Source organism: Rhincodon typus, chromosome 6 (assembly GCF_021869965.1).
Source record: "Rhincodon typus isolate 14 chromosome 6, sRhiTyp1.1, whole genome shotgun sequence".
Lineage (NCBI taxonomy): Eukaryota > Metazoa > Chordata > Chondrichthyes > Orectolobiformes > Rhincodontidae > Rhincodon > Rhincodon typus.
Genome location: NC_063337.1, coordinates 106,343,119 through 106,368,346, shown reverse-complemented (window position 1 = coordinate 106,368,346; position 25,228 = coordinate 106,343,119). Strand labels below are relative to the sequence as shown.

The window sequence follows — 25,228 nt, the reverse complement described above, 5'->3', positions numbered from 1 at the left end:
GGCAGGCGTAGCTTGGGCCCATGCGGGTACCCATGGCTACCCCCTTTATTAAAGCAAAACTGGAGTCATTGAGGGAGGCTGGGAAAGAAATAGTGACAGCAGAACACATTACCTGCTGAAAGAAAAGGAGTTAATAAAACGAGCGAGACTCTACCTACGGGGTTTCGAAGAATCACTGGACTCTAAACGTTAACGGTTTTCTCTCTCTACCGAATTTTTGCAGCACTTTCTGCTTTTTAAGACCCTAGGAGACAGTAACGTAGCTGGCACACGCGGGGAACTAAAACGGTTCCAACTTGCCCCATTGCAGTAAACCGATCATAGCTTTCCGAGTTAATGTGAAATACTTGGGCCTGGCAGTATGAGTGAGTGAGAAAGAGAGAGAGTGTGCGTGACCGTTGGCAGTGTGAGCGGGAAGCTCGTGCCGCTGCTGTACCTGTGTGCGGCCAACGGCACTCGGGCGGCGCGGCCACGCTCCAGCACGAGCCCGGCCATGGAATGTGCACCGCGTTCCAACCGTCAGCCGCCGCCATCTTCCAGAACAGCAAGGCGCCGGGCCCCAGGCTCCACCGCCTCCTCCAGCAGCAAGCGGACAGCCTCCCAGAGGGCGGGATCGCAGGCCCAACTCTCAACCCTGCATCGAGAACGGGTACAGTACCTCAACCCACCCTCACCTCACATTGCCCTCTAACGGCCTGTGCACCTAATGTTACAAAACACGGTGATTTGTCGGGGTGGTTAATAATGGGAGGGGTGGTTTGATTTGGTGATGGGGAAAAAATACTCGTGGCACCTTCTCACCTTTGGTGGTTTACATTGCTCATAATGGGCTTTGTATGTAAATTCATCAATTGTAAAAGATGGGTGATTCACTCTGGGTGGTTAATAGATGTAAAAAAAAATTGGTGATATGGAAAAAAATGTTCAGTTGTATCAGAGCAGCCTTCCTGCTCCTCTGATGCTGCTTGGTCTGCTGTGTTCAACCAGCTCTACACCTTGTTATTCTCTGTATCAGAGCTGTTCTGGATAAAAGAAACACTCAATCTGGCCCCCTCATCTTTAGTGGGTTGCACTGTCCATAAGGGCTTCGCATGTAAATTAGTAAATTGTATGACATAGGTAATTCACTCTTGGTGGTTAATAAATGTAAACAAAAAGTGATGTGGAAAAAAAATCACTCAATTATGTGTAAGAGCCCTTTGGATATAAAAAAGAAAAACTATTATCCCTCACCCTTTATGGGCTACAATGCCTTTACTGGGCTATGCACATGAATTATTCAATTGGAAAACGTGGGTGATTTACTGGTGGCAGTTAATAAGTGAAAAAATATCATGGGTGACTTGGTGATGAGAAAAAAAAATCAGTTGTGTGTGGGAGCTTTTCTGGATATTAAAAAATAAAAACTTCATCTACGACTCTTGAATCTTCTGGTCCCTAGAAAAAAGGTGGGTAGCATTCAGAGGCATTTAAAAGAAGGCCTTGCGGGGGGGAGGATTCAACAATGCTGAAAGTGGCCAAATAAACTAGAGGTAGAAGAGAAGTCGAAAACAAGTCAGAACTACTATCACAGAAACCGGTTAACACACAGCTCATCCAAAATGCAGCACCTTAACTTGGCAATAAAAATAATATACTGCAGATGCTGGCAAATAGAAACAAACACAGAAAATGCTGGAAAAACTGGTCTGGCAGCATTCCTGGAGAGAGAAACAGTTAACATTGAGTCTGAATGACTTTTCTTTCAGAACTTAACCTGGTAGCTCAGCCCTAGCTGCCTATCCTTATATTTCTTATTCAATGTACTTTGTTTTTTTGGAATTCTGAGGACTCATGGTCTGGAAAGAATATTTTCTAATCCGATTTCTGGGTAAATCCACATCCATAACACCAATCTCTGTTGGCATCAGCACTTTGAGATACGTGAAAGTGAAGTGGAACATGGATTTAAACATGTATAGCCCACATACCTTAAGGTATGCGGTACCTAAGCAGTCTATAAAAACAAGACTTAATGAATTAAATGGTTTGAAAAGAGCAAAATTGTGCATGGTACATGAAGATCATCCCTACAAATCAATGAACATGTACTAAAGTAATAAAAGGTTGAGAAAATAAAAGTGGTTGAAAGATGGAAAATAATCTCAGGGTAAATTAAAGGTGAATAGGATGTAGCAAAATTGTAAGGTGTCACAACACCCACAGATTCAGAAGGGGAAAAAGGAAATCATTTTAAAGTCGCATTAAATTTTGAAGATAATATTCAGTCAAGAATACCTGAAGAATCTGAGATATAAAGTTCCTAAAATTTACATTGAGCTTGGTTGGAATGGAGGCTAAAATGAGACAGTAAGTTGACATTACAAACCATAGGGAACATCAGGGTCACAGCCACAGACAGGATAAAGTTGTCTAAACATTCATCCAAATGTTATGTAGTCCCCTCAGTATTGTAATTAGTAAATACCATACAGACTGCATACATTTTTTTATTTGAGGTGTGGGTGTCACTGGTTGGATCAACATTTGTTGCCCTTGAGAGAGTAGTGGTGAGCTGCCTTTTGGAACCACTGTAGTCCACCTGCTGTGGGTTGACCACATGCTGTTAGGAGGGAATTCCAGGATTTTTGACCCAGTGACAGTGAAGGAACAATGATATATTTCCAAGTCAGGATGATGTGGAGGTGCTGGTATTGGACTGGGGTGGACAGGGTCAAAAATCACATGAAACCAGGTTATTGTCCAATAGGTTTACTTGAAAACACAAGCTTTCAGAGTCTCGCTCCTTCTTCAGGTATCAGTGAGAGAGGTGGCATTATTTATAAGCAAAATATCAAAGGATCATAGAACTGATGCGATTGTATTGAACAAAGCTAAGATGCCTGTTAAATCTTTGATCAGGTAGAAAGGATTAATATGCAAATCCCAGAATTTCTTTCAAGTGACCGCCTCAAGATAACCAAAGGTTTTAATAGTATTCCAGGGCTGACATCTCAGGTCAGACAATGCATTTTGGGTGTGAAGGCCTTGTTTAGGATCTGGATGTTTAGAATCTGGATATTTAATGTACAGCCAGATTCTAAATAAGATCTCACACCTAAAATGCGTTGTCTGACCTGAGATGTCACTTCTGGTATACTGTTAAAACCTTTAGTTATCTCAGGGCAGTGACTTGAAAGAAATTCTGGGATTTGCATATTAAACTTTTAATCAGTTAGAAAGGATTATCAGCCATCTTAGGTTTGTTCAATACATTTGCATCAGTTCTATGACCCTTTGATCTTTTGCTTATAAATTCCATGTCTGATGTCACCTCTCTCACTGACACCTGAAGAAGGAGTGAGACTCCAAAAGCTTGTGTCTTCAAATAAACCTGTTGGACTATAACCTGGTGTAATGTAATGTTTGACCAAGTCAGGACGGTGAGTGGCTTGGAGGGGAGCTTGAAAGTAGTGGTGTTCCCACATATCTGCTGACCTATCATTTTGGCTTTTCAAAAACTGATACCTGGCATATCACAAAATATGTATTTTCATGTGTTTTCAGCTGGTGTCTTTTTTATGACATACCTCACTATGTTTACCGATATTAACTGTACTCTGATCACATAATAATAAAGGTTAGGAATGCTGTAATTGCTGAATGATACTGCCCATTTACACTGCTATGAAGTAAGGAAGTTCACAAAGATATTTAAGTACAAGAGTAGAGTTCTCAGCTACATCAGCTTATACCAGTCAGTGAAATTTTAATCATGTCATTTCTGTTCTGCCCAAAGTTAAATCCCTAGCTGACATTTCAATACTGGTAAAGATTTGTTGAAAAAGTCAGCCTTCGTAAAATATTGGAGATAATTTAGGTTTGTAATTTATAGATGTTTTCTAATCAACCTCTTCAGAGATGTTATGGCACACCTCTGGAACAGGTGGGACTTAAAGGTAAGGACAGTACCACAGCACACAACAGCCCTTACTTGTATACTTCCAAATTCCCTGTTACTGTGAATATGTGTATTTTCAAAAACAATCGTATTAATTTTCCATAAAGTGCACTTTTTCTTCTACCTAACTAAATATTGTACATAATATGGTACTGTGCACACTATCTGATTTCAAATCTGTGGATTTCAAATATGACACACCAACAATGTCTGCTGAAGAATGTACTTCTCAAATACATCAAGAGGCACTTCAGGAGTTTGGGCTTATTGCCCATAAGTAGTAACAGATTTTTCCCTTAGAATTGTTACTAAAGGCACAAATTGGCAGCGCATCCACCATTCACCAGGCACAGATTACATAGCTATTTCTCTATATTGTACGAATGTGTGAACATATTGTACCATCTTCCAGGTAAGTCCAGGCCCCTCTCGACCTTTAACAAATAAAACCACCTTGGGTTGGTCTTGGGGAGAATTCAGACCAGGTCACATGACTGTCTCCATTCTTCCATTGCACCTTAAAGAGACAGGCCCACACCATCATAATCTCATAAACTTTGCATTCATAATATTTCCTTATTTACAATTTCCTTTTGGCCTTGTGTTTGACTAAGAAAAAATGTGAAGAAAATTAGAATATGGTATCCACTTTAAGTAGAATTCTATTATAAATGACATCCTCAAAAAGACAGAGCAAAAACAATATGAAATCGCCAGTAACTGAGCAGAATTTAATGCCATCATGGTGGTAGATAGGCATTTAATCAATTGAAAGGGTGGCAACTGGGAGACCTGTTAACTTCCTCCCCTCACTGTGATTGTGTCTAATTAAGTCCATAGGAGGAAGGTCCCTGAATGACCTTCCTGCCTGCCACTAATGGAAATCTTTAAATGCACAATGAATGCGCACTTAAAGACCTCATTCCATACTGCAGGCAGAAAATTTGCAATTTCTGCAGAATTCCTAGCCTCTGACCTGCTTTTGTAGCTATATTATTTATATGATTGGTCCAGTTCAGCTTCTGATCAATTGGTAACCCCCAGATGTTAATAGGGGGGAATTCATTGATGGTAATACCATTGAATGTCAAGGAACAAGGTTTAGATTTTCTCTTATTGGAAATGGTCATTGCCTAGCACCTTTGCAGCGTGAATTTTACTTTCCTTTATCAACCCAAGGCTGGAAGTTGTCCAGGTCTTGTTGCATATGGACACAGAGTTCATTACCTGAGGAGTCATAAATAGTGCTGAATATTGTACAATCATCAGAAATCATCATCCACTCTGACTTTTTAATGGCACGTAAGTCATTGGTGAAACTGCTGGAGATGTTTGGGCCAAGGACACTACCCTGTTGAACTCCAGCAGTGATGTCCTGGGGCTGAGATGATTGACCTCCAGCGACTACAACCATCTTCTTTTGTACTAGGTACAGCTGCAACCTGCAGGAAGTGCTTCCCCGATTCCTGTTGACTCCAATTTTCTCAGGGGTCATTTGTTATGACGATGGGATGGAACCCTAGAATACTTCAGGTTACTGTATTTTTTTGTGGACTTTTGCATGAAACTACTAGTTTAGATCTTAATTCCAAAAATGTGCTTTAAAACAGGGCTGATACAGCCAAAAATGATTGGATATAAGTTGTGTCTGACTAGAGAGAGAGACAAATGGAATATAATACTTAAAGTGTCTCAGAAACTTCAAGCAGACCTGAATGTGATTTCTTGTGACCAGAGTGATAACAAGGAGCTGATGACCTTCTGGATTATGTCCAAAACTACAGACACATTTTGTGATTTTCCTTTTGAAGAATACACAAGTATACAAGTTTAAAAAGCCAGTTTCAACTTGACTGGAATGTACTAGTGGGTCTGAATGTTTACATCTGTATCCACCTGCATTCAAGGGCTGGCATACTGTGAAGATCACAGTTGAAAAACTCTCCCCTTTTTGGCCTCATGTTACAGATAAAGAGCCTTTCTCTTCAGAGTTCTCCAAATCAATTTTAAAAATTAGAGTTGAATAATGGAATCTCAATCAGCCTACAAAACCAAGAATCTTAAAAAAAAAACAAGTTCAACTACGATTATTATTGATACCCGTAACGTCCACTGTAAACACTGCAATGTTCAACTATCCACTCTTCCTGAACAAATCAAATACTGATTCATTTTCTTTTTGTAACATATCTTTTTCAACTCTCATTCCTAATCAGTGTGCATGTGTGTTCCGTTAGTGTTACTTGTTGATTAAGTAATTAATAAACTCACTCCTTTTGCTAATTCAAGAAAGCCTGATTAAAGTAGCTTCTTTTAATACATAAGTTCATTTGGGCCTGGGAGAAAGCTGTTCACAAGGGGAGTGATCTCTTTCAAGTTTACCTTGTTCCAACCAATCAATGGGATGGGTGATTAATGAAAGGGAGCCAGTTCATCTTCCCTCACATGGGAACATATTAGTGTGGAGTATTGCATCTGAAACTTTAATGAAATGGGGAACCTTGTCCAGGATTTGGTCATAAAAGCTTGTAACCATCTCTGGTGTTCTTTTTGCCACGATTAAACCAAAGCAACAATGAGGCTAGAGGATGAGTGACCCTGGCAGAACCCAAAGTGAGTGTCAGCAAGCAGGTTATTCCTTTGTAATTGCTACTTGATAGCACTGTCACCAACCCATTCCATCACTTGTAACGGAGAGTAGGCTGTAATTGGCCTGGTTAGATTTGACCTGCTTCATGTTAAGCGGATGTACTTGGGGATTTTTCCACATTTCTAGGTCAATAACAGTGTTGCAGCTGTACTGGAATTTTTTTTCTGAAGAAGGTTCTAGGCCCGAAACGTCAGCCTTCCTGCTCCTATGATGCTGCTTGGCCTGCTGTGTTCATCCAGCTCTACGCCTTGTTGTCTCAGATTCTCCAGCATCTGCAGTTCCTACTAGCTCTGGCTTAATGGTAATGGTTGAGTGGGAGATATGCTGGGCCAGGAGGTTGCAGATTGAGTTGGAGTACAATTCTGCTGCTGTTGATGGCCCATCATGCCCAGTCTTGAGTTGCTAGATCTGTTCCAAATCTGTCCCATTTAGCATGGTGATAGTGCCACAGAACATGATGAAGGATATCCATGATGTAAATAAGGGACCTATCTTCAGAATGAATATGCAATGATGGTTCCTACTGATATTGTTAAGGACAGATAATCTACAAAAGTAGACTGCGAAGTACAAGGTCAAAAAAGTTTTTTTTCCTTATGTTGTTTTCTTCACCTGCTGCACAACTGTCGAGCTGATATGTCCTTTAGGATTCTTCCAGCTTGGTCAGTAGTGGAGCTAATCAGCCACATTTGGTGATAAACATTAAACCCCATGCCCCCCCCGCCCATCCAGACATTCTGTACCCTTAGCATCCTCATTGCTTTCTCCAATGGGATTCAACAAGGAGGTGAAGATATTATGGAGATATAACGGGGTCTGGAGTTAATGTTGAGAACTCCCAGACCAATTTCCTCCACACAGAATACTATTATACCACCACCTCTGTTTGGACTCTCTTGCTAGTGGAACAGGACATAGCCAGTCTTGATAATGGTGGAGCTTGAGACATTCTCTTTGAGGTATGATTAGACTAGTCATGTACAGACTGACATATAATACAGCTGTCCCAATTTTGGCACAAGTCCCTTGATAAAGTAAGGAGGACTTTGCAGGGCCAAGTTTGCTATTGTGGTTTCCAGTGCCTAGGTTAATGCCATTGTGGTTTCATTCCTTTCTTTAGACGTTGTAGCAGGTTTTGTACAATGAAGTGTTTGCTAGGGTATTTCAGAGGGCAGTTAAAAGTCAACTACATTGCTTATTGCCTTTGTTGCTTTTAATTTTATTTTCCTACTGTTTTCTGATTATTTACGTTTTCTAATGGCAGATTTGACATACTATAATGAGGTCTGAACCTAATTTTAAAGTTGTTCAAACTCATTTGCAGCATAATTATTTAATGACATGCATGAGTGAGTATTTTAATGATAAAGTTGCTGAAATATATTTTGAAAGTTTTAATCATTGGCAAACAACCGCACAAATCTTATTTTTCTTGAACCATTTCACGAATCCATGAAAGCACCTCAGTATTAATCTCAGCCACGATATCTTCTCTTGTTCTTCCTTTAACTTCCATTCCATGGTTAGCTCCTTCGACCCAGTGTACTTTGACAGTCACTGGCATTTGGTTCACCACGCCATCCAATAAATCCTAAATGTACCAATAATTGTAAACTCATAATTAAATACAGATACAATCACAATATAACAGTCTAATGGATGTAATACAGTAAGTAAAATTAGCATATTTTACTGAAACCTTCATTCCGATTACTTAAACACTCTTATGATTGCTTCTCTTTTCACTATAAGAAATTATTTTATAAAATACTTAATCTGCAGCAATTAGGTTCTCTCAATAATTATTAAGCACAGTTGGCTAAAAGAAGGGTCTAGGCCCGAAACGTCAGCCTTTCTGCTCCGATGATGCTGCTTGGCCTGCTGTGTTCATCCAGCTCTGCACCTTGTTGTCTCCTCTCCCTCATTTTCAGATTACTCTTAGTAATGACACTTGTACCCCCAGACAAATTTCTTGTTAAGGGACCGAACCTGTTCCAGATATTAAGGATGCCAGAGCTATCAAAAATTTTTTGTGGACATAATGTAAAATGTCACCAGGCACTGTAGGCAATAGAGAAAGAAAGCATCATTAAACTTTATTACTACTTAAAAAGCTGAATCAACTTATGTTATTCCCTCTCAGACATTGATCAACAATTTAAGCACATTTGCTCCAGTTATATCGATATTAAATTAATTCACAGCAGTTTGGTAACATCTTCACTATTTCTATTAGTCATGAAAATTGTTTCACTATAACTTACTTTCTCACACATTTCATCTGCTGATCCAGAAATTAGAAGGACTGGGTGGCGTACTAGAAGCAGATCTTCTGTTCGAAGTTTACTCTGCTGCTTTGGTGGGTGCAGTGGATATGACAGGCAAATGAGACCTTGCACAAGCTCTTCATCAGGGGTGTTCTTACACTGCTTGACAATACAGGCAGCAGCTCTAGATCCCATGGATCGACCTAGAAAACAAAGATTGTTTTACATATAGGCGTTACTGATAATTTTACAACTTTTCATACACATTCAATTCAATGTAGAAATTGTTAAGGATAACAATGTTGATGACAAGGAAAGTTTTCACTTACCCCCTAGAAACCATCTTTTTATTTCATAGTCTGTTGATGATTTCAGATATTCCTGCAATGATTGTTGTTGAGAAACAAATTATAATGTAGAATAGCAATTCATAATGAGAGGAAAAACTTGTATTTTCTAAAGACCTAAGGTGAGTTGCCCAATAATTCATTGTATAGTTGAGCCATGCAAACTGCAAATGCTCCAGAGTTTATCACCAATCTGTACCGAATTAGTCAATCTAAACCAGAGTAGTTGCGACATCCCTGGATTAGGGAGGGAAATCTCAATCAGTGTTTCCATTCTTGCTCATGTCCTGTGACCAGTGCAATACGTGTGGACATTGCATGAAAGCATCAATGGGTTAGTCACCCCACAATCGCTAGCCTGCTGACCTCTACTATCAAAGTACACACTTGAACATGGAACGGTAGAATGAGTTTCAGGAGCCTACGGATAGCACCTAAAATTAGGTTAACATTGTCAAGGGAGGAAGGAGAAATAATAAACACAAGGGTGCAAAACATTGGAGTTTTATTAACAGATACTTAATCTTACCATCACTGCCCTGTAAGCTCTAATTCTGTAGTCTAGGTTGAGGCCTTTGCACGTGAATCTCACACATAAGATTCCATTAGATGCAAGAAATTTTGTTATAGATATCAGTTGATGGAAATTCATGTCTCCGCCTGCACCATGCGTGAGAATTACTCCATAGGTGAAAGGTGCATTTGGTACTGTATAGATTGCATTTAGAACATTTTCCCCAAATGGTATTTTAAAGTGAACCTAAAAAAAATCCAGAAGATAAGTTTCTTATGTCATACTATCAAACAATAAAATATCTCATTATAATACACTAAATCATGTAATATGCAAACAGCACATATTCTTAAAATGCATATTATTGTTTTTGAATTGAAAACATGAGCACAAAAGTTAAATTCAGTAAAGTGAAATGAAAAGATATTTTCCAAAAGTTGTCTTTTGTACAGCGTATGGATTTTAGTTCAATGTTCATTAATTCTTATTACCTCCCCCGCCTCCAGATGTGTACATCGAATGATCCAATGCAAATTGCTTTTTGAAATTAATTTGAATGGGATTTCTATTTTCTTATAATGAAACCTTTATCTATGAACAGAATTTTCAGTGTCGCTGTAATATAATGACAATAATAGAGAATTGTAGATTTTGTCAAAACTGCTTGAAATCAAATTGCCTGTTTGTAAATTCTGCTATTTCACAATATTTCAAAGTAAAAATCTGTCACAATTGGTAGTGTCAAACAGGCAGTATTATTATCAACCTCCATTATGCAAAGTGCCTGATATTTAATTCCATTGACTGCGATGAAACTAAGTATCAGTTCTGCTATAATGGACACCTAATCCAATACTGCTTGTTTAGCACCAAAGCAATGGCAAATTACAACCCTTAGCTTTTTTTAAATGTAGAGTCCAAAACAATGCTTAAAGAAGATATTCAAAAACTCGGGCCGAATTTCTGCTTGATATGGTGCATACATATCATACCGAAGTCACAGATCCCACTTACATAAATGTAAGTTCCCACACTGTGGGTCATATCCAACTGGGGTCACAGAAATAGCAAATGGGACAGTGAACTGCCCCACGCCAAGTCTGCATTTTTTTAAATTTCAAAAATATACTTTATTCATAAAAATATATATACATATCTACACTAAAGCAGTTCGGTTCTGAACAGCAGCAAAAGAGACACAAACAAACATTGGAGTTTAACTCTATCCAACAAATAAACTAAGGACTATATTTACATACATTTGAAACACTGGGGGAGGGGCATCCGATAACTGAATGGACCACCGTTTAACTTCGGCAGAAAAACCTTAGACAGTGGTCTTTACCCACTGTGCCTTAAAAGCAACTGCTCCAAGCTTTAATACATCCCTCAGCACATAGTTCTGGACCTTGGAATGTACTGGTCTGCAACACTTGGCCAAGGTCAACTCCTTGCTTTTGAAGACCAACAGGTTTGGGCAGACCAAAGAGCATCTTTCACAGAGTTTGTGGTCCTCCAGGTGCAGTTGATGTTTGTTTCAGTGCAAGTCCTGGGGAATAGCCCATCAAGCAGAGTCCTGTGTCACAGAGCTGCTCAGGACAAACCTTGACAAAAACCACTGCATCTTTCTCCAAGCTTCCTTTGCAAAGACACATTCCAGAATGTGTAAATCTGTAGCCTGGCCACCACGACACCCCACAGCTACTTCGATGACAGCATGTGGTGGCACAAGAATTATCACCTTACCACCAGCTATGTCTTGGTGTTTGTTGGAAAATTCAGATGATAAGACATTTCATGAAATGACTTTGACATTTTGTTTTGACTTTGATACGCACTGGCACTGAAGGCAAGGCAGTGTCCAATCCCTCCCTGCTCTGATCAGCTCTGTCTCTCTAAGTCATCATTGTGATCTTCACTTGCTAGATTATTGAAGTGAAATAAGCTAGTTGCTTAAGGGGGAAAATCAATTCCCATTAAATCTTCTGCCTTCTCTGCAAGATGATTTAAACTTGTCTCCTGCAGAGTCACCACAGCACACCACCTTGGCTTTGGGCTGTCAGAACTGCTGCACCTCTTCATTGGGTGTTGCCGTGTGTGTGGGTGGGGTGAGGGGCTAATTATGTAGTATGTGTTCCTGTGTGGTAGCTGGGGGCAGAGAGGCTGGCTACAGTATGTGAGGATGGGTTAGAGATAATGCTCCTAATCCAAGAATTGGAGTGGCACTGATGAAGCCAATGGATTAGCAGGAACATAAAATAACATTTTGACAAAGTACTTTAAATGTAAGAAGGCCCGAAACGTCAGCCTTCCTGCTCCTATGATGCTGCTTGGCCTGCTGTGTTCATCCAGCTCTACACCTTGTTATGGGTTTGGTGGTGTTTGGTTTCAAGTATCAATATGGGGTTGCACTGGAAATTATTTGGGGGCACTGTTTAGCCGGACTCCTAAAACTTTGTTGGAATGTAATTACCTAAAACTTAGCAATTTATGAGCCCCTAATAGTGACCAGCTTCATAACGCTTGGCGTCAGCACTACTTGACCGACTACAATATTGATTCGTGCCTTCATCTACAACTGGTCAAACCTAACAGGTTTCAACGCTTGTTGGTCAAATAAACAACCTCGAGTACTGCGAAGGAGGAGGAAATTACTGCAGCTGCTGGAATTAGTACTGAAAACAACATCCGAGCTCTGATGAAGAGTCATCTACACTCGAAACGTTAGCTTGCTCTCTGCTGTGATCTCAAACACGTGTTGTTTTCAGTTGAGTTCTGCGAATCTGCTTGGCTGAGGAATTCAGTTTCAGTATCTGCTGGGGCCAGTTAAATAAGTTCCAGTCTTCAATCGCTAGCTGCATCATCTTAACAGTCACAACGAAGGCAGCGCTTGCTGCTGTTTGGAGTTTGCAAACAAGAGTAATTGGAGCACGTTAAACATCAAAACTGAAATTCCGATAGTGAACAATGTAATCACCTAACCCCATCTCAGTACACAACTTCCAGAAAACCCATTGCAAAAAGAGCAGCAGTTCGAAATATTCAGAATATGTTGAAAACAATTAAGAAACGCACCGTTTCGATTAAGGCTAAGTCCTTCAACTCCTGCATGGTCAATTAATTCAGATCTTCTGAAAGTACCTCCTCCACGCAAAGCGGCACATGAACTTTTGTTCTATCATTCGCCAACTTAGATGTCACTCATTGGCTGATCAAGTTGAAAAATATCAATTTTCAAAAAATATCAATTTTCAATCACAATTAGTATGTAATCCGTATCATTAATTTTCTTCCATTTCCAATTGGTTCATAATGAAGAAAAATAAACAATTTAAACTAAACATTTTGCAGAGCCATTTTTAAAGCGCTGTAAAAATATCGAACTTTTTTTTGCCTAGGCCAGCACTTATCCATATCAAAACTATTCTTGAGCGCAGGTGGTGAGGCGCTTTCTTGAACTGCTACAGTCCATTTGGCGTAGGTACAAGTACATCCACAATGCTGTTAGTGAGGGAGTTCCAAAATTTTGATCCAGCAACTAGATATTTGAATCTGTGTGACACTAATTTTACTTTTATTGCTTTTATGTCACATTTGTAGAGTTGTCCAATAAAATGTTCACCCTTGCCAAACTCATGGCAATCACTATGATCATGAAATGGTACAAAATATATGTAACATTGATAACACAAACGTGTAGTATTTTGAAAACAGATTTGAAATATTAAGAATAAATAAGGAGTAGACTGTTCAGCCCCTTGAGCCTGCTTCGCCATTCAACAGGCTGATCTGATATTCCTCACGTCCAATTGCCTGTAGAATCAGCAGCATTGACACACTGCCCCAGCTTCAAGAGTTTTGCATTCCAACTGTCCTGCCAAGCAAACCTACTGTGTGTACTCTCAAAGCATGGTGACAATCTGTAATCTAAAGTGTCCCGTTTCTGACAGTGTGCTCCAAGTTTACTCTTTCTAAATAATCTTCAAGACTAAACACTCTTTATTTTATCAGAATTGACCAATTAAGAGATGTGGAGGGAAGAGAGGCAAGGTTTAGTTTCTGCACTTGTGTTGTTTATGCTCTGTCATCTGCTGTTTTCCAAAACAGGATCTGGATAGTTATAAACCTCCTATAAATCCCTCATTTTATACCAACTGTGCCTTATTCCTTCCAATGACTCACTTCAACAGATGTCTGTGAAATTTAAAGACAATGGGATGTTATTGCATTGACTCAACTTGACACAACAGCCCATTTAAATCCTTATTGGCATCTTGTGCAGAGCTACACATCATTCATGCACCTCATCTGGTTCAGCTGTACAAGGGGGCCAGGAGGAAAATTGGAAAGTGATAGTGGATTCAATAGTTAAGGGAACAGACAGACATTTAAGTGGTTGCAGGATGTATGCTGCCATCTGGTGCAAGGGTCAAGGAGAACACAAGGCTCCTACAGTCAGTGGCCCAGGTCGTTACCAACATCATAGGTAGAAAGGGGGATGTTCTGTATTCAGAGGTTAGGGAGCTATGAACAAAACTAGCAAGCAGGACCTCAAAGGTAGTAACTTCCAGTATACTCCTGGAGTCACATGGAAATCAGTACAGAAATAGGATAGCACAGGTGTTTGCATGGTTGGACAGATGATACCTGGGACATTAAGACATTATGAGAAAGAACTACTACCGTTTGGAGGGATTGCACCTGATCAGAGTAGAGTTTCCTTGCAGGGCAATTTGCTAGTGCTATTTGAGTTGATTTAAAATAACTTGGCAGGGATGTGGGAATCAGGAGATAATAGGAAGGAACACAGGAAACAGAAAATAGGAATTCATGGGAATGAAAGTAAGAGGGAGTGTCATGTTGTCTAAATTAGACCAAAAGATATATAAGCAGAATTAAGCCATTCGGCCTATCAAGTCAGCTCCACTATTTGAACATGATTGAAACGTTTCTCCATCCCATTCTCCGGACTATTCCCCATAACCCTTGATTGCCTTACCAATCAAGAATCTATTTATCCCTGTAGAGAGTACTCAGATTACTGTGGATACAGATGAATACTCAAGTATAATTATGAGTAACATTGGGAGCTGCGGGCATAAATTGCCATGAGGAAGTGAGCTCCCAACTCTCGGGATTGATCATTTGATTGATTCATTTAAAAAAAATAATCTCAAGGACTCTGCTGGAACAATTCTGGAGAAAAATAATCAGATATTAGAATAATTGTGCATCTTGTTTATCAACTTGGTATGCTATTGTTTTCTTGCTAGAAATACATTGGAGATAGATTATGAATGGCTTAGAGAATGGCTTTTTTGATTAATCAATAATCATTTAATCAGGTAAAATACTGTCTATTTTCCAATAAATGAAAAAGGGTGAGGTTCTGAGGCACCATGGAGATCATTTGATGAAACCTCCAGGAATACATCCAGTCACCGATGGTGATACCAATATAGAAATACATCATTCACAGAATCCCTACAGTGCAGAAGCAGGCCATTCAGTCCATCAAGTCCACACCAACCCTGCCAAGAGCATCCTCCCAAGAACCACACACACTCCCCTACCTCATCCCTGTAGCAATGCATATCCCATGGCTAATCCACCTTGCCTGCACATCCCTGGACACTATTGGCAATTTAGCATGGCTAATCCACCTAATCCTGCACATCTTTGGACTGTGGGAGGAAACCAATGTAGACATGGAGTAAATGTGCAAACTCCACACAGACAGTTGCCTAAGGCTGAATCGAACCCAGTCCCTGGCACTGTGAAGCAGCGGTGCTGATCACTGAGCTAGCTTGTTACCTAATTTGGAATGAATTGTAACAATTTATAGAATTATCATAATCAGGGCTGAGGAACAGGGGGTGCAGATACTGCTAATCACCAGACCAGGCCTTTAGCTACTCTGCCCACTCTTCATAGAATCTCCACAGTGTGGGAGCAGGCCATTCGGCCCATTGAGTCCACACCGGCCCATCTAGTCCATTACCAACCCTCTGAAGAGCATCCCACCCAGATCCACCCCCTACACCATCCCTATATTTCCCACTCTAAACATTATGGGCAATTTAGCATAGCCAATCCTAACCTGCTTTGGACTGTGGGAGGAAACCGGAGCTCCTGGGGAAAACCCACGCAGACACGGAGAATGTGCAAACTCCACAGACAGTCGCACGAGGCTGGAATTGAACCCAGGTAGCCGCCTCTTGAGTGGCCTTAATTTGTTTGCAGACAAGTCCATAATGGGCATGCCTCTCTGTGGCAAAGTTCTAGTGCTCGAGATCTAATTGTTCCAGAGCAGGAGAAGTAGAGGTAGTGTTGCAATTCTATAGTACCATAATTGGTCTGTACTTGGGATTACTAGTTTAATTTTGGGTCAATTAGAAAGGTTATAATAGAAATAGAAAAAATGCATTGTAAGTTCGCTGGCATATTATGAAGGATGAGGAGTCAGAGTAACGAAGAGAAACTTGAGAAGTTTGGATCTTTTTCCTAAAGCTAAGAGGGACGTGTGTGAAAGAGAGAAAGTGAGTAAGAGGTGTAAATGAATGTGAGAAACGTGAGTGAAGGAGAGAACCCCGAGACTTGGAGTGAGCTAACCCTTCCCTTTCCCATAGAATGGTCACAGCACAATGATACAAGTCCATGTGCCTTTTCAGAAAACTACTCTAAACTTTGTTGTGGACCATACCAAACCCCCTGCAATTATATCAAGGAGTCAGAACCTTACACTTGCTTTTAAATAAAATAAGGCTATGTTCTAGCTGTAACTTGATTGGTCACCCTACTCGGCTTTGAGAATAATAGATTATTTAACTACTAAATAACAACAGTTCTAATATAGTAATATTCCATGAACAAACCCTTGGCAAAGGTAAAGTCAATGAAACAGACTGTCTCACTTGCGATTCTAACAGCAGAAAGAACTCCAGCTTTTTGCTGCAACATATAGAAAGAGATAGCTCCCACAGCCAACTTCCAAAACCCCAACAACTTTGAAAGCTAAACTAAAGCCTGATTCTGTGGAAACCTGACTCCATCCATTCATGCTGCTTTTATTGTTTCAACTTTTAAAAAAACACAAGCCTCACAAGCTGTTTACTTTATTGGCTTAGAATAAATCATTCAGAACCTCTGTTTTAACCTCTCTTCATTAAAGAGGACAAAATACACCTCTAAAAGCCATAGTACCATCACAATTTGCTTCAAACTGACCAAATACAGTTTTGCTTGATTGTATCATACTTTGTGTTGTCGTCTGAGCTGAATGATTTTTTAGACATTTAAACAAATCTGCCAATGTACTGTTTTGTAAATCTATTATTCTACATTTATTACTTCCACCAGTTGGAATGTGATCGCATTATGTATCATTAAGCAACTATTAATATAATAATGACTGAACCTCAAAAGAAATTCATTTGCTGTAAAGCAGATAAGCCACAGTGAAGTTGTGAAAGATGTTACATAAATACAACACTTTAGCTGTTAAAATTATTAATATGGGGAGAGAGGCACTAAATATATTTGTTGTTGCTTATTTGAAACTGCAGATCAAGATTGACTTGGGGATTGCTCTCAGCAATGTCGAAGAATTCTGGCATTGGAGACACTAATTAAATACATACACATAAAATATTGAATAATTGAGATCAAGATGCTGGTGAAAGGACACATCAATATGTAGCAACTTATAAATATTAATTAGAACATGTAACTATACAGCTCTATAACACAGCTTGATCAGAACTGAATTAGCTTCACATAGGAATCAAAGTTACCAGTCAGAGAATTTTTACAAGAATCAAAACTTATACTGGAAATTTGTACTGACATATGTTGGTTCATTGACAGCATGAGTTTCCAGTCCACTGCCACTAATTGGCAGGCAATTAAGAAGTTACTGCCACAAAGTTTGCTGTTGTAGTCCTGCTGGCCACCCTTGAGAGCTTGAAACCCACAAATGGTCCCAAAGTCTTACCCATCCAGGAAAATCACAGCCTCTGTTCCTGAATGTTGCAATGGGTCACTGCTTGTTTCAAAATAAAGTTTGTGATTTAGAAATTGGAAGAAAAGTTAACAAAATTTGTCATAAACTCAAATAATTTTTTCCACTGGTGTGTTAGTGTGCATATTATTTTCACACAATTCTCAATATTGCCTTCATAAACTTAAATACTCTTTTACTTTTTTGTATAGTTTTCAGTAAACATGTCATACAAAGTGGTTTAACAAACATGCACTTTAAAAGTCTTAGAAAGTCATACACAGATTATTTTATTGTAGTTCATGAAAACGCAGATGTATAAAAAGATTATTTAAAAAAACACCAGACTAATCTTCTATAAAATTAAATTGCAATCCAATAAAAAGAATAAGCTACCTGTCCCCAAAACATTTCTTTGTATCAGTTATAAAAGACTATAACATTTCATAAACATATTAAAAATATAATTAGCATATCTTGTGATGCAACATAAACTATAAAAAATGTTATTGCTATAAATGTGTATTATGGCGTTTCCAGTACTTGAAAATTGTGAATAATATCTCATTATTGATACTTAAGCAGCATGCACAATCTAGGGCAGTTTTGCTACCGTACTTTTAGTTCCATTTGACAGTACTCTGTTCAACAATTCCAGACAACCAAAGCAGATCAGAGGATATCGCTCTGACAATTTTCAATTTCTTCTGTTAATGAGTCTCCTTCTAATTCTTGATGATGAACTAGTCCATTTTGGTTCTTTTTTAAAATGATACTAAAGACTAATCAAAACTTCCTCAATACAATCTGGACCATCTTCAAATCACAATATTTACTATAATTAATGCTGAATTATAATCATTTTAAAATCAACTTCTGCAGAGACATTCTGAAAAGGTAGCACATTATAATGAGTTTTGGTAACTAACTCAAATTTAGGCTTTCTATATTAATATTAAACATACAAGTCAATTTATATTAAAAACAGTTCATGATGAATTCCCAGACATAACTGTACAGTGTAGTGAGGTAATATTTGGTGGTACAAGAAATAAAAAAAAATTGGATTTAATTTAAAAGGATTGAAAAACAGATAAATGCTCACATAAAACATTTTGAAAATATACTGAAAATGATAAAAGTAGACAATTTGATTGCTCATGACTATAAATAGCACCAATTGTTACATTATTCTCTCTTCGATCCTGTTTAAAATCAGTTTTTCAGAATAAATTTAAAATGTTCATTCCAAAGATATAATGTACACAATTGCATACACAAACACATGCCCCATTTAATCATGATTTATTTGTAGTCAGGCTAATTGCTATCCCAATGTCTAATATCACTCCAGCTGTTTACTTTAAATTTATAGATACATGGTGAACAGGTCCAGGTTGTTATTATAGAGTTTTTGAAAGGAAAATGGGAAAATATTGTCCTAAAGTTGTTCCACAAAATAAGCATAGCTTCTTATTTCATATCCATGAATTATTTTTGGCATAGTGCATATCTATTCATTCAATCAACATCTAATGAACATTGAGGCTGTTGAATTTGAAATAGAGCAATTTTTAAAATTAAAAATTTTACATGATGTATTAATAAAAAAAAAATCAGCTGAGTAACAGTCTTGTGGGCAACAATGAGGCATCTCCTTTCAATTGTAGTGGTGTTTTCACAGCAGCTCCCACAGAATCTTGTAAGCGTTCCAGAATTGCAGTATCTTTATGCAGTTCAAACTGGAAACTGACATCTACATCACCATATTGTTCCATTGTCCTTCAGCTGTGGGGTCAAGTTCTTCTTTACAGGGTGTCAAAGTTCATCTTTTGCCTGAAAATAAAATTTTGGATGTTCCTGATTAAGATATTTGACAATTATCCTACGATAGACTAGAAAAAAAGAACAGTGTGGGGTACAGAGAGAAGAGATCACTGCAAAGTGTGCAGGAGAACTTTCTGAAACAGTACAGTTCCAGTTCCAGGGAGGGAGTTGTACTTGAAGTGGTCCTAGGAAATGTGGCAGGCCAAGTGGAGAACATGAGAGTGGGGAGCATTTGGGAAACAGTGATCATAATATAATAAAGTTCTATTAAAGAAGGATAAAAATTACTCAAAGATTAAGATCCCAAACTGAAAAACTGCAGATTTTAGGGGTATAAAAGTTGAACCAGAACAGGTTGATTGGAAACCAATTTGGTGGATAAAACAATGAATGAAAAATGGGAGACTTTCAAAAAGAAATGAATAGGGTGTAAGCTAGATTCATACCCATGAGAAATAAATACAGATATCCAAAGTTAGAATACTCTGGATGACTAAGGATATTGATGAGAATATATGGAAGAAAAAGGAGGCATATGATGCATACAGGAATAATAACAGCAGTAGAAATCACGAACAGTATGTCAAAGGCAGGAGAAAGGGTAAGGGTAACAGAAAGAGTAAGAAAGGCTAAGAAGAGGCATGAGGAAAAGATAGAAGCTTCGCTAAAACAAATAGTAAAATGTTCTTCAAACATATTACTAGTAAAAGGTTAGGGAAGGGAAGAGTAGGGCCCATAAAGGAGAAACAAGGTAAACTGCTCACTGAAGCTAAGGGTATGGCAGAGGTACTAAATTAATACTCTGTTTCTGTCTTTACCAAATTAGAAAATGGCGACAATGGCCCAGTGTTCAGCAACTGAGCGGTTTAGTGATAGACAAAGAAGAGGTGCTAAAAAGGCTGGCTGCGGTCCAGGTAAAGAAGTCGCCAGGCTTGAACAGGATGGCTGAGAGAGATAAGGGAGCAAATTACAGAGCTGGACATAAAGTTTCAAGGCCTCTCTGAACACAGGATTAGTCCTGGTGACTAGAGAATTACTGACGTGACGCTGTTCATGAAAGAGGCAAAGGATAACTCAGGAAACTACAGCCCTGTCAGCTTGACATCAATAGTGGGAAAACTGATGGAAGTCATAATAGGGGAAAAGATAATTATACACTTCAAGAAAAATAAGTTAATACTGGACAGTCACACTAGCTTTGTCAGTGGGCAGGTCATGCCTGACTAATGAGTTCTTTGATAAGGTGACACAGGCAGTGGATGAGGATAGTGCAGGGGATGTTATACATTTGAATTTTCAGAAAACATTTGATATGGTGCCCCATGACAGGTTGGTTAGCAAATTAGAAATGTTTGGGTTTGATGGGTCCTTAGCAGCATGAATTAGAAGTTGGCTAAAAGATAGGAAACAGAGGATAGGTATTAGATAGGCATTCTCAGACTGGGGATGAATTGACATTGGTGTTCCACAGGAATCGGTGTTGAGATGCGTGCTTTTTCTGATTTATATAAATGATTTGGACGTTCGTACTGAGGGCAAAATATCTTAAATTTGCACATACAAAGCTAGGGTTAATAGTGGATTGTGAAGATGATGCTGAGCAGCTTCAGAGGGTCATTGACAAGTTGGCCGTGGGCAGATGCCTAGCAGTTGAATTTCAATTCAGAGGAATATGAGGTAATGCACTTTGGTAGAAGAAACATGGAGAGGTAGTACAGGCTCAATGGTACAGCTTTGAGGGGAGTCCAGGAGCAAAGGGACCTCGGGGTTCAAATGCATAATTCTCTGAAGATGGCCAAACAAGATGAAACAATTGTTGGGAAGCTTATAGGATCCTTGAGTTTATAAATACAGGCACAGAGTATAAAAGCAAGGAAGTGATGCTACATCTCTACAAATCATTGGTCAGACCACATTTGGAGTATTGTGTCCAGTTCTGGACACCTTATTTAAGGAAGGACCTTAAAGCTGTGGAGAGGGATCAAAGGAGATTATCTGGAATGATACCAGGAATGAGGGATTTTAGATACAAAGAAAGATTAGAGAAATTGGGTTTATTCTCCTTGCAGCAGAGAAGAACAAGAGGTGACCTTATTGAGGTGTTAAAAATTATGGACAATTTGACAGGATAAAGAAAGATATTCTGTTTCCACTTGTTGGTATGTCATGAACTAGCAATTACAATTTAAAAATTATCAGCAACAGAGCTAGGAATGAGAGGAGGAGAAATTTCTTTACTCAGAGAGTTGTTAGGATTTGGAAAGCACTGCCTGGGAGAGTGGTGGAGGTGAATTTCAGAGGAGGTTTCAAAAGAGAGCTGGATATGTATTTGAAAGTGATGAAGTCAGAAGGCTATAGAGATAGGGCTGGAGAGTGGGACTAGCTGGGTAGCTCTTTCGGGAGCTGGTACAGATGAGATGGGTTGAATGACTAAATATTTATGAAGAAGATTTATTGTTCCTTGATGCTGGAGTGAAATAAATTGATTATAAATCTCATCAGATATATTTGTATTTAATTATATACACATTAGGCTGAATCTATGAAAAATTAATCTGCTAATAGTGAAACAATAATTAGCTAACATATTCAGCAGATTAAGTGATGTGCTGTAACTTGTGAATCTACAGACACTGACAGCTGACTTACATAGTCTCATGATTTGTTTCACACAAACAGAAACTTGTCTTTAATGTTCCTGTTAGTTCTAAGATAAACATAAAAGAGTTCCAAACCCTCAAAGGAATTAACAAGAAATGTGGGAGAGAACTTAATAATATTATAGGTGAAGGGTGGTGGTGATGTAGGTGGGAGTGGTTGGTTGGGGGGAGGAGCTGGTGGGATGGGAGGAAAGAAAGAGTCAGAAATAACGATTTGGAAGAGAAAGCAACTTACAGGAAATCAGGCAGAAGACGTGAAATAATTCAAAGAAGATAATGATGATATTAAAAAATGAAGATAAGCAGGATGCTGAGACAGCAAACGGAAAAATTGCGAAACCAAAGAAATCTGAAGTATTCTAATTCAAACCTCAAATTAGACAGAAAAATAGTTCTGGTTAATGAATTGGAATAGGTTGGTGAAACACATATCTCTGAAATAATGACCATAACACAATTGCCCATACTGCACTGAAAGGCAACAAAATAACTGATGCAATGGTCAGAGGGCAAAAAGAAAAAAAGGGCAAAAAGAAAAAATAGGCTAAGAACTCAATCAAACAGTACCTCACTGTCTTGGGCTTAAGAGGAGAAAAGAAGTTGTCATTTAAATTTATACTCATTCCCCTTTGCTCTGTGCCACTGGCAGAAGGAAGCATGGTTTAACAATGGGAAACATTTAACCAGATGTAAAATATAGCAGTCATGGTACACATCGGTACCAATGACATAGGTAGAAAAAGGACTGAGAACATGTAAAACGAGTACAGGAGGTTAGGTTGGAAGCTGAAGTCCAGGACAAACAGAGTAATTATCTCTGGATTACTACCAGTGCCACGTGATAACGAGGTAAGAAATAGGGAGAGAGTGCAGCTAAACACGTGGCTACAGGGCTGGCGTAGGAGGGAGGGCTTCCATTATGTGGATAATTGGAGCACATTCTGGGGAAGGTGGGACCTGTATAGTAAGGATGGGTTGCACCTGAACCGGAAAGGCACAAATATCCTGGGAGGGAGGTTTGCTCGATCTATACGGGATGGTTTAAACTAGATTGGTAGCGGGTGGGGAACCGGATTTGTAATTCAGAGGATGAGGTACTCAGCCTTCCAACAGACACAACAGGGAATGAGGTTGTTAATAAAGAAATGCGGTCGATGGAGTGAAATTGCGGACACAGGGATGGTTTGAAGTGTGTATATTTCAATGCTAGAAGTATCAGAAATAAGGTAGATGAACTTAGAGCATGGGTCAGTACTTGGAACTATGATGTTGTGGCCATTACAGAAACTTGGGTAACTCAGGGACAGGAATGGTTGTTGGAAGTTCCGGGATTTAGATGCTTTAAAAGAAATAGGGAGGGTGGTAAAAGAGGCGGCGGAGTGGCATTGCTAGTCAGGGCAGTTCGAGAATGATATGTCTGCAGAGTCAGTTTGGGTTGAGGTCAGGAACAAGAAAGGAGCAGTCACTTTGTTGGAGTTTTTTTTACAGACCCCCTAATAGTTGTGGTGAAGCGGATTGGGAGGCAGATACTGGAAAGGTGCAGAAGTCACAGAGTTGTAGTCATGGGTGACTTCAACTTTCCAAATATTGATTGGAAACTTTTTAGTTGTAATAGTTTAGATGGAGCGGATTTTGTCCAGTGCGTTCAGGAAGGATTCCTGACACAGTATGCAGATAGACCAACACGAGGAGAGGCCACTTTGGATTCGATGCTTGGCAATGAACCGGGCCAAGTGTTAGACCTGTTGGTAGCAGAGCATTTTGGCGGGAGCGACCATAACTCTGTTACTTTTACAATATTCATGGAAAAGGATAGGTACATACAGCAGGGTAAGGTTTATAATTGGGGGAAGGGTAATTACAATTCTGTTAGGCAAGAACTGGGTAACATAAAATGGGAACAGATGCTGTCAGGGAAGAGCACTACAGAAATGTGGAGATTGTTTAAGGAATGCATACTGCGTGTGCTTGATATGTTTGTCCCTAGCAGGCAGGGAAGATGCGGTCAAGTGAGGGAGCCTTGGTTCTTGAGAGAGGTCGAACGACTGGTTAAGAGGAAGAAGGATGCTTATATAAGGTTTAGGAAACAAGGATCGGAAAAGGCTCTAGAGGGATACAAGTTAGCCAGGAAGGAGCTGAAGAAAAGGGAGAGCTATAAGGGGGCATGAGAAAACCTTGGCAGATAGGATCAAGGAAATCTCCAAGGCTTTTTACACTTACGTGAGGAATAAGAGAATGACCAGAGAAAGGGTAGGGCCGATCAAGGATTGTAAAGGGAATTTGTGCACGGAGCCTAAAGAGATAGGAGAGGTCCTTAATGAATACTTTTCTTCGGTATTCACAACTGACAGGGACCTAGTTGTAGGGGAGGACAGTGTGAAACAGGCTGGTAGGCTAGGGGAGGTGGATGTTAGTAAGTAAGATGTACTAGGGATTTTGAGGAAGTTGAAGATAGATAAATCCCCCCGGCCTGATGGGATTTATCCAAAAATTCTATGGGAAGCGAGGAAAGAGATCGCAGGGCCTTTGGCGATGATCTTTTCGCCCTCACTGTCCATGGGTATAGTGCCGGAAGATTGGAAAGAGGCAAACGTCATTCCCTTGTTCAAAAAAGGGAATAGGGATAACCCCGGAAATTACAGGCCAGTTAGTCTTACTTCAGTGGTGGGCAAACTATTGGAAAGGGCTCTGAGAGATAGGATTTATGATCGCTTGGATAGACACAGTTTGATTTGTGATAGTCAGCATGGATTTGTGAGGGGTAGATCATGCCTGACAAACCCTATTGAATTCTTTGAAGAGGTGACCAAAAACATGGATGAAGGTAGAGCAGTGGATGTGGTATACATAGATTTAAGTAAGGCGTTTGATAAGGTTCCCCATGGTAGGCTCATGCAGAAGGTAAGGAGGCATGGGATAGGGGGAAATGTGGCAGATTGGATTCAGAATTGGCTGACCGTTAGAAGACAAAGGGTGGTAGTGGACGGAAAATATTCAACATGGTGCTCTGTTACGAGTGGTGTA

At 39.3% G+C, this 25,228-nt stretch overlaps 3 protein-coding genes across 4 annotated transcripts in view; all 3 read right to left on the bottom strand.

The window, feature by feature from the left end:
• nepro (nucleolus and neural progenitor protein) overlaps window positions 1-730 on the bottom strand; it is a 21,057-nt gene extending 20,327 nt beyond the window's left edge. The window contains exon 1 of the mRNA XM_048598429.1: window positions 301-730. Within this exon, the coding sequence (XP_048454386.1) occupies window positions 301-533 (233 nt within the window). The 5' untranslated portion in view covers window positions 534-730. The remainder of the gene's footprint in view (window positions 1-300) is intronic.
• Window positions 731-7,971: 7,241 nt separating this feature from the next.
• tex30 (testis expressed 30) lies at window positions 7,972-12,913 on the bottom strand. Its single transcript, XM_020512251.2, has 5 exons — window positions 12,794-12,913; window positions 9,734-9,964; window positions 9,187-9,238; window positions 8,855-9,060; window positions 7,972-8,181 (listed from the first exon to the last, which is right to left on the bottom strand). The coding sequence occupies exons 1-5, from the start codon at window positions 12,827-12,829 to the stop codon at window positions 8,014-8,016; spliced, it is 693 nt and encodes a 230-aa protein (XP_020367840.1). The 5' UTR covers window positions 12,830-12,913; the 3' UTR covers window positions 7,972-8,013.
• A 6,353-nt stretch (window positions 12,914-19,266) lies between these two features.
• The window catches only part of poglut2 (protein O-glucosyltransferase 2), a 42,048-nt gene continuing 36,086 nt past the window's right edge, over window positions 19,267-25,228 (bottom strand). For both annotated transcript variants that reach the window (XM_020512244.2, XM_048597537.1), the window contains one exon: window positions 19,267-19,553. In XM_020512244.2, coding sequence (XP_020367833.1) covers window positions 19,536-19,553 — 18 coding nt within the window. In that variant the 3' untranslated portion in view covers window positions 19,267-19,535. The remainder of the gene's footprint in view (window positions 19,554-25,228) is intronic.

Excerpts from the sequence above, each read along its gene's own strand:
- tex30 (XM_020512251.2), bottom strand. The coding sequence starts at position 12,829 with ATGCAGGAGTTGAAGGACTTAGCCTTAATCGAAACG. Across the intron at positions 9,965-12,793 it reads ACTTAGCCTTAATCGAAACG|GTTCACTTTAAAATACCATT; the intron begins GTGCGTTTCTTA and ends GATTTTTTTTAG. Across the intron at positions 9,239-9,733 it reads GAGCTTACAGGGCAGTGATG|GAATATCTGAAATCATCAAC; the intron begins GTAAGATTAAGT and ends CAATCATTGCAG.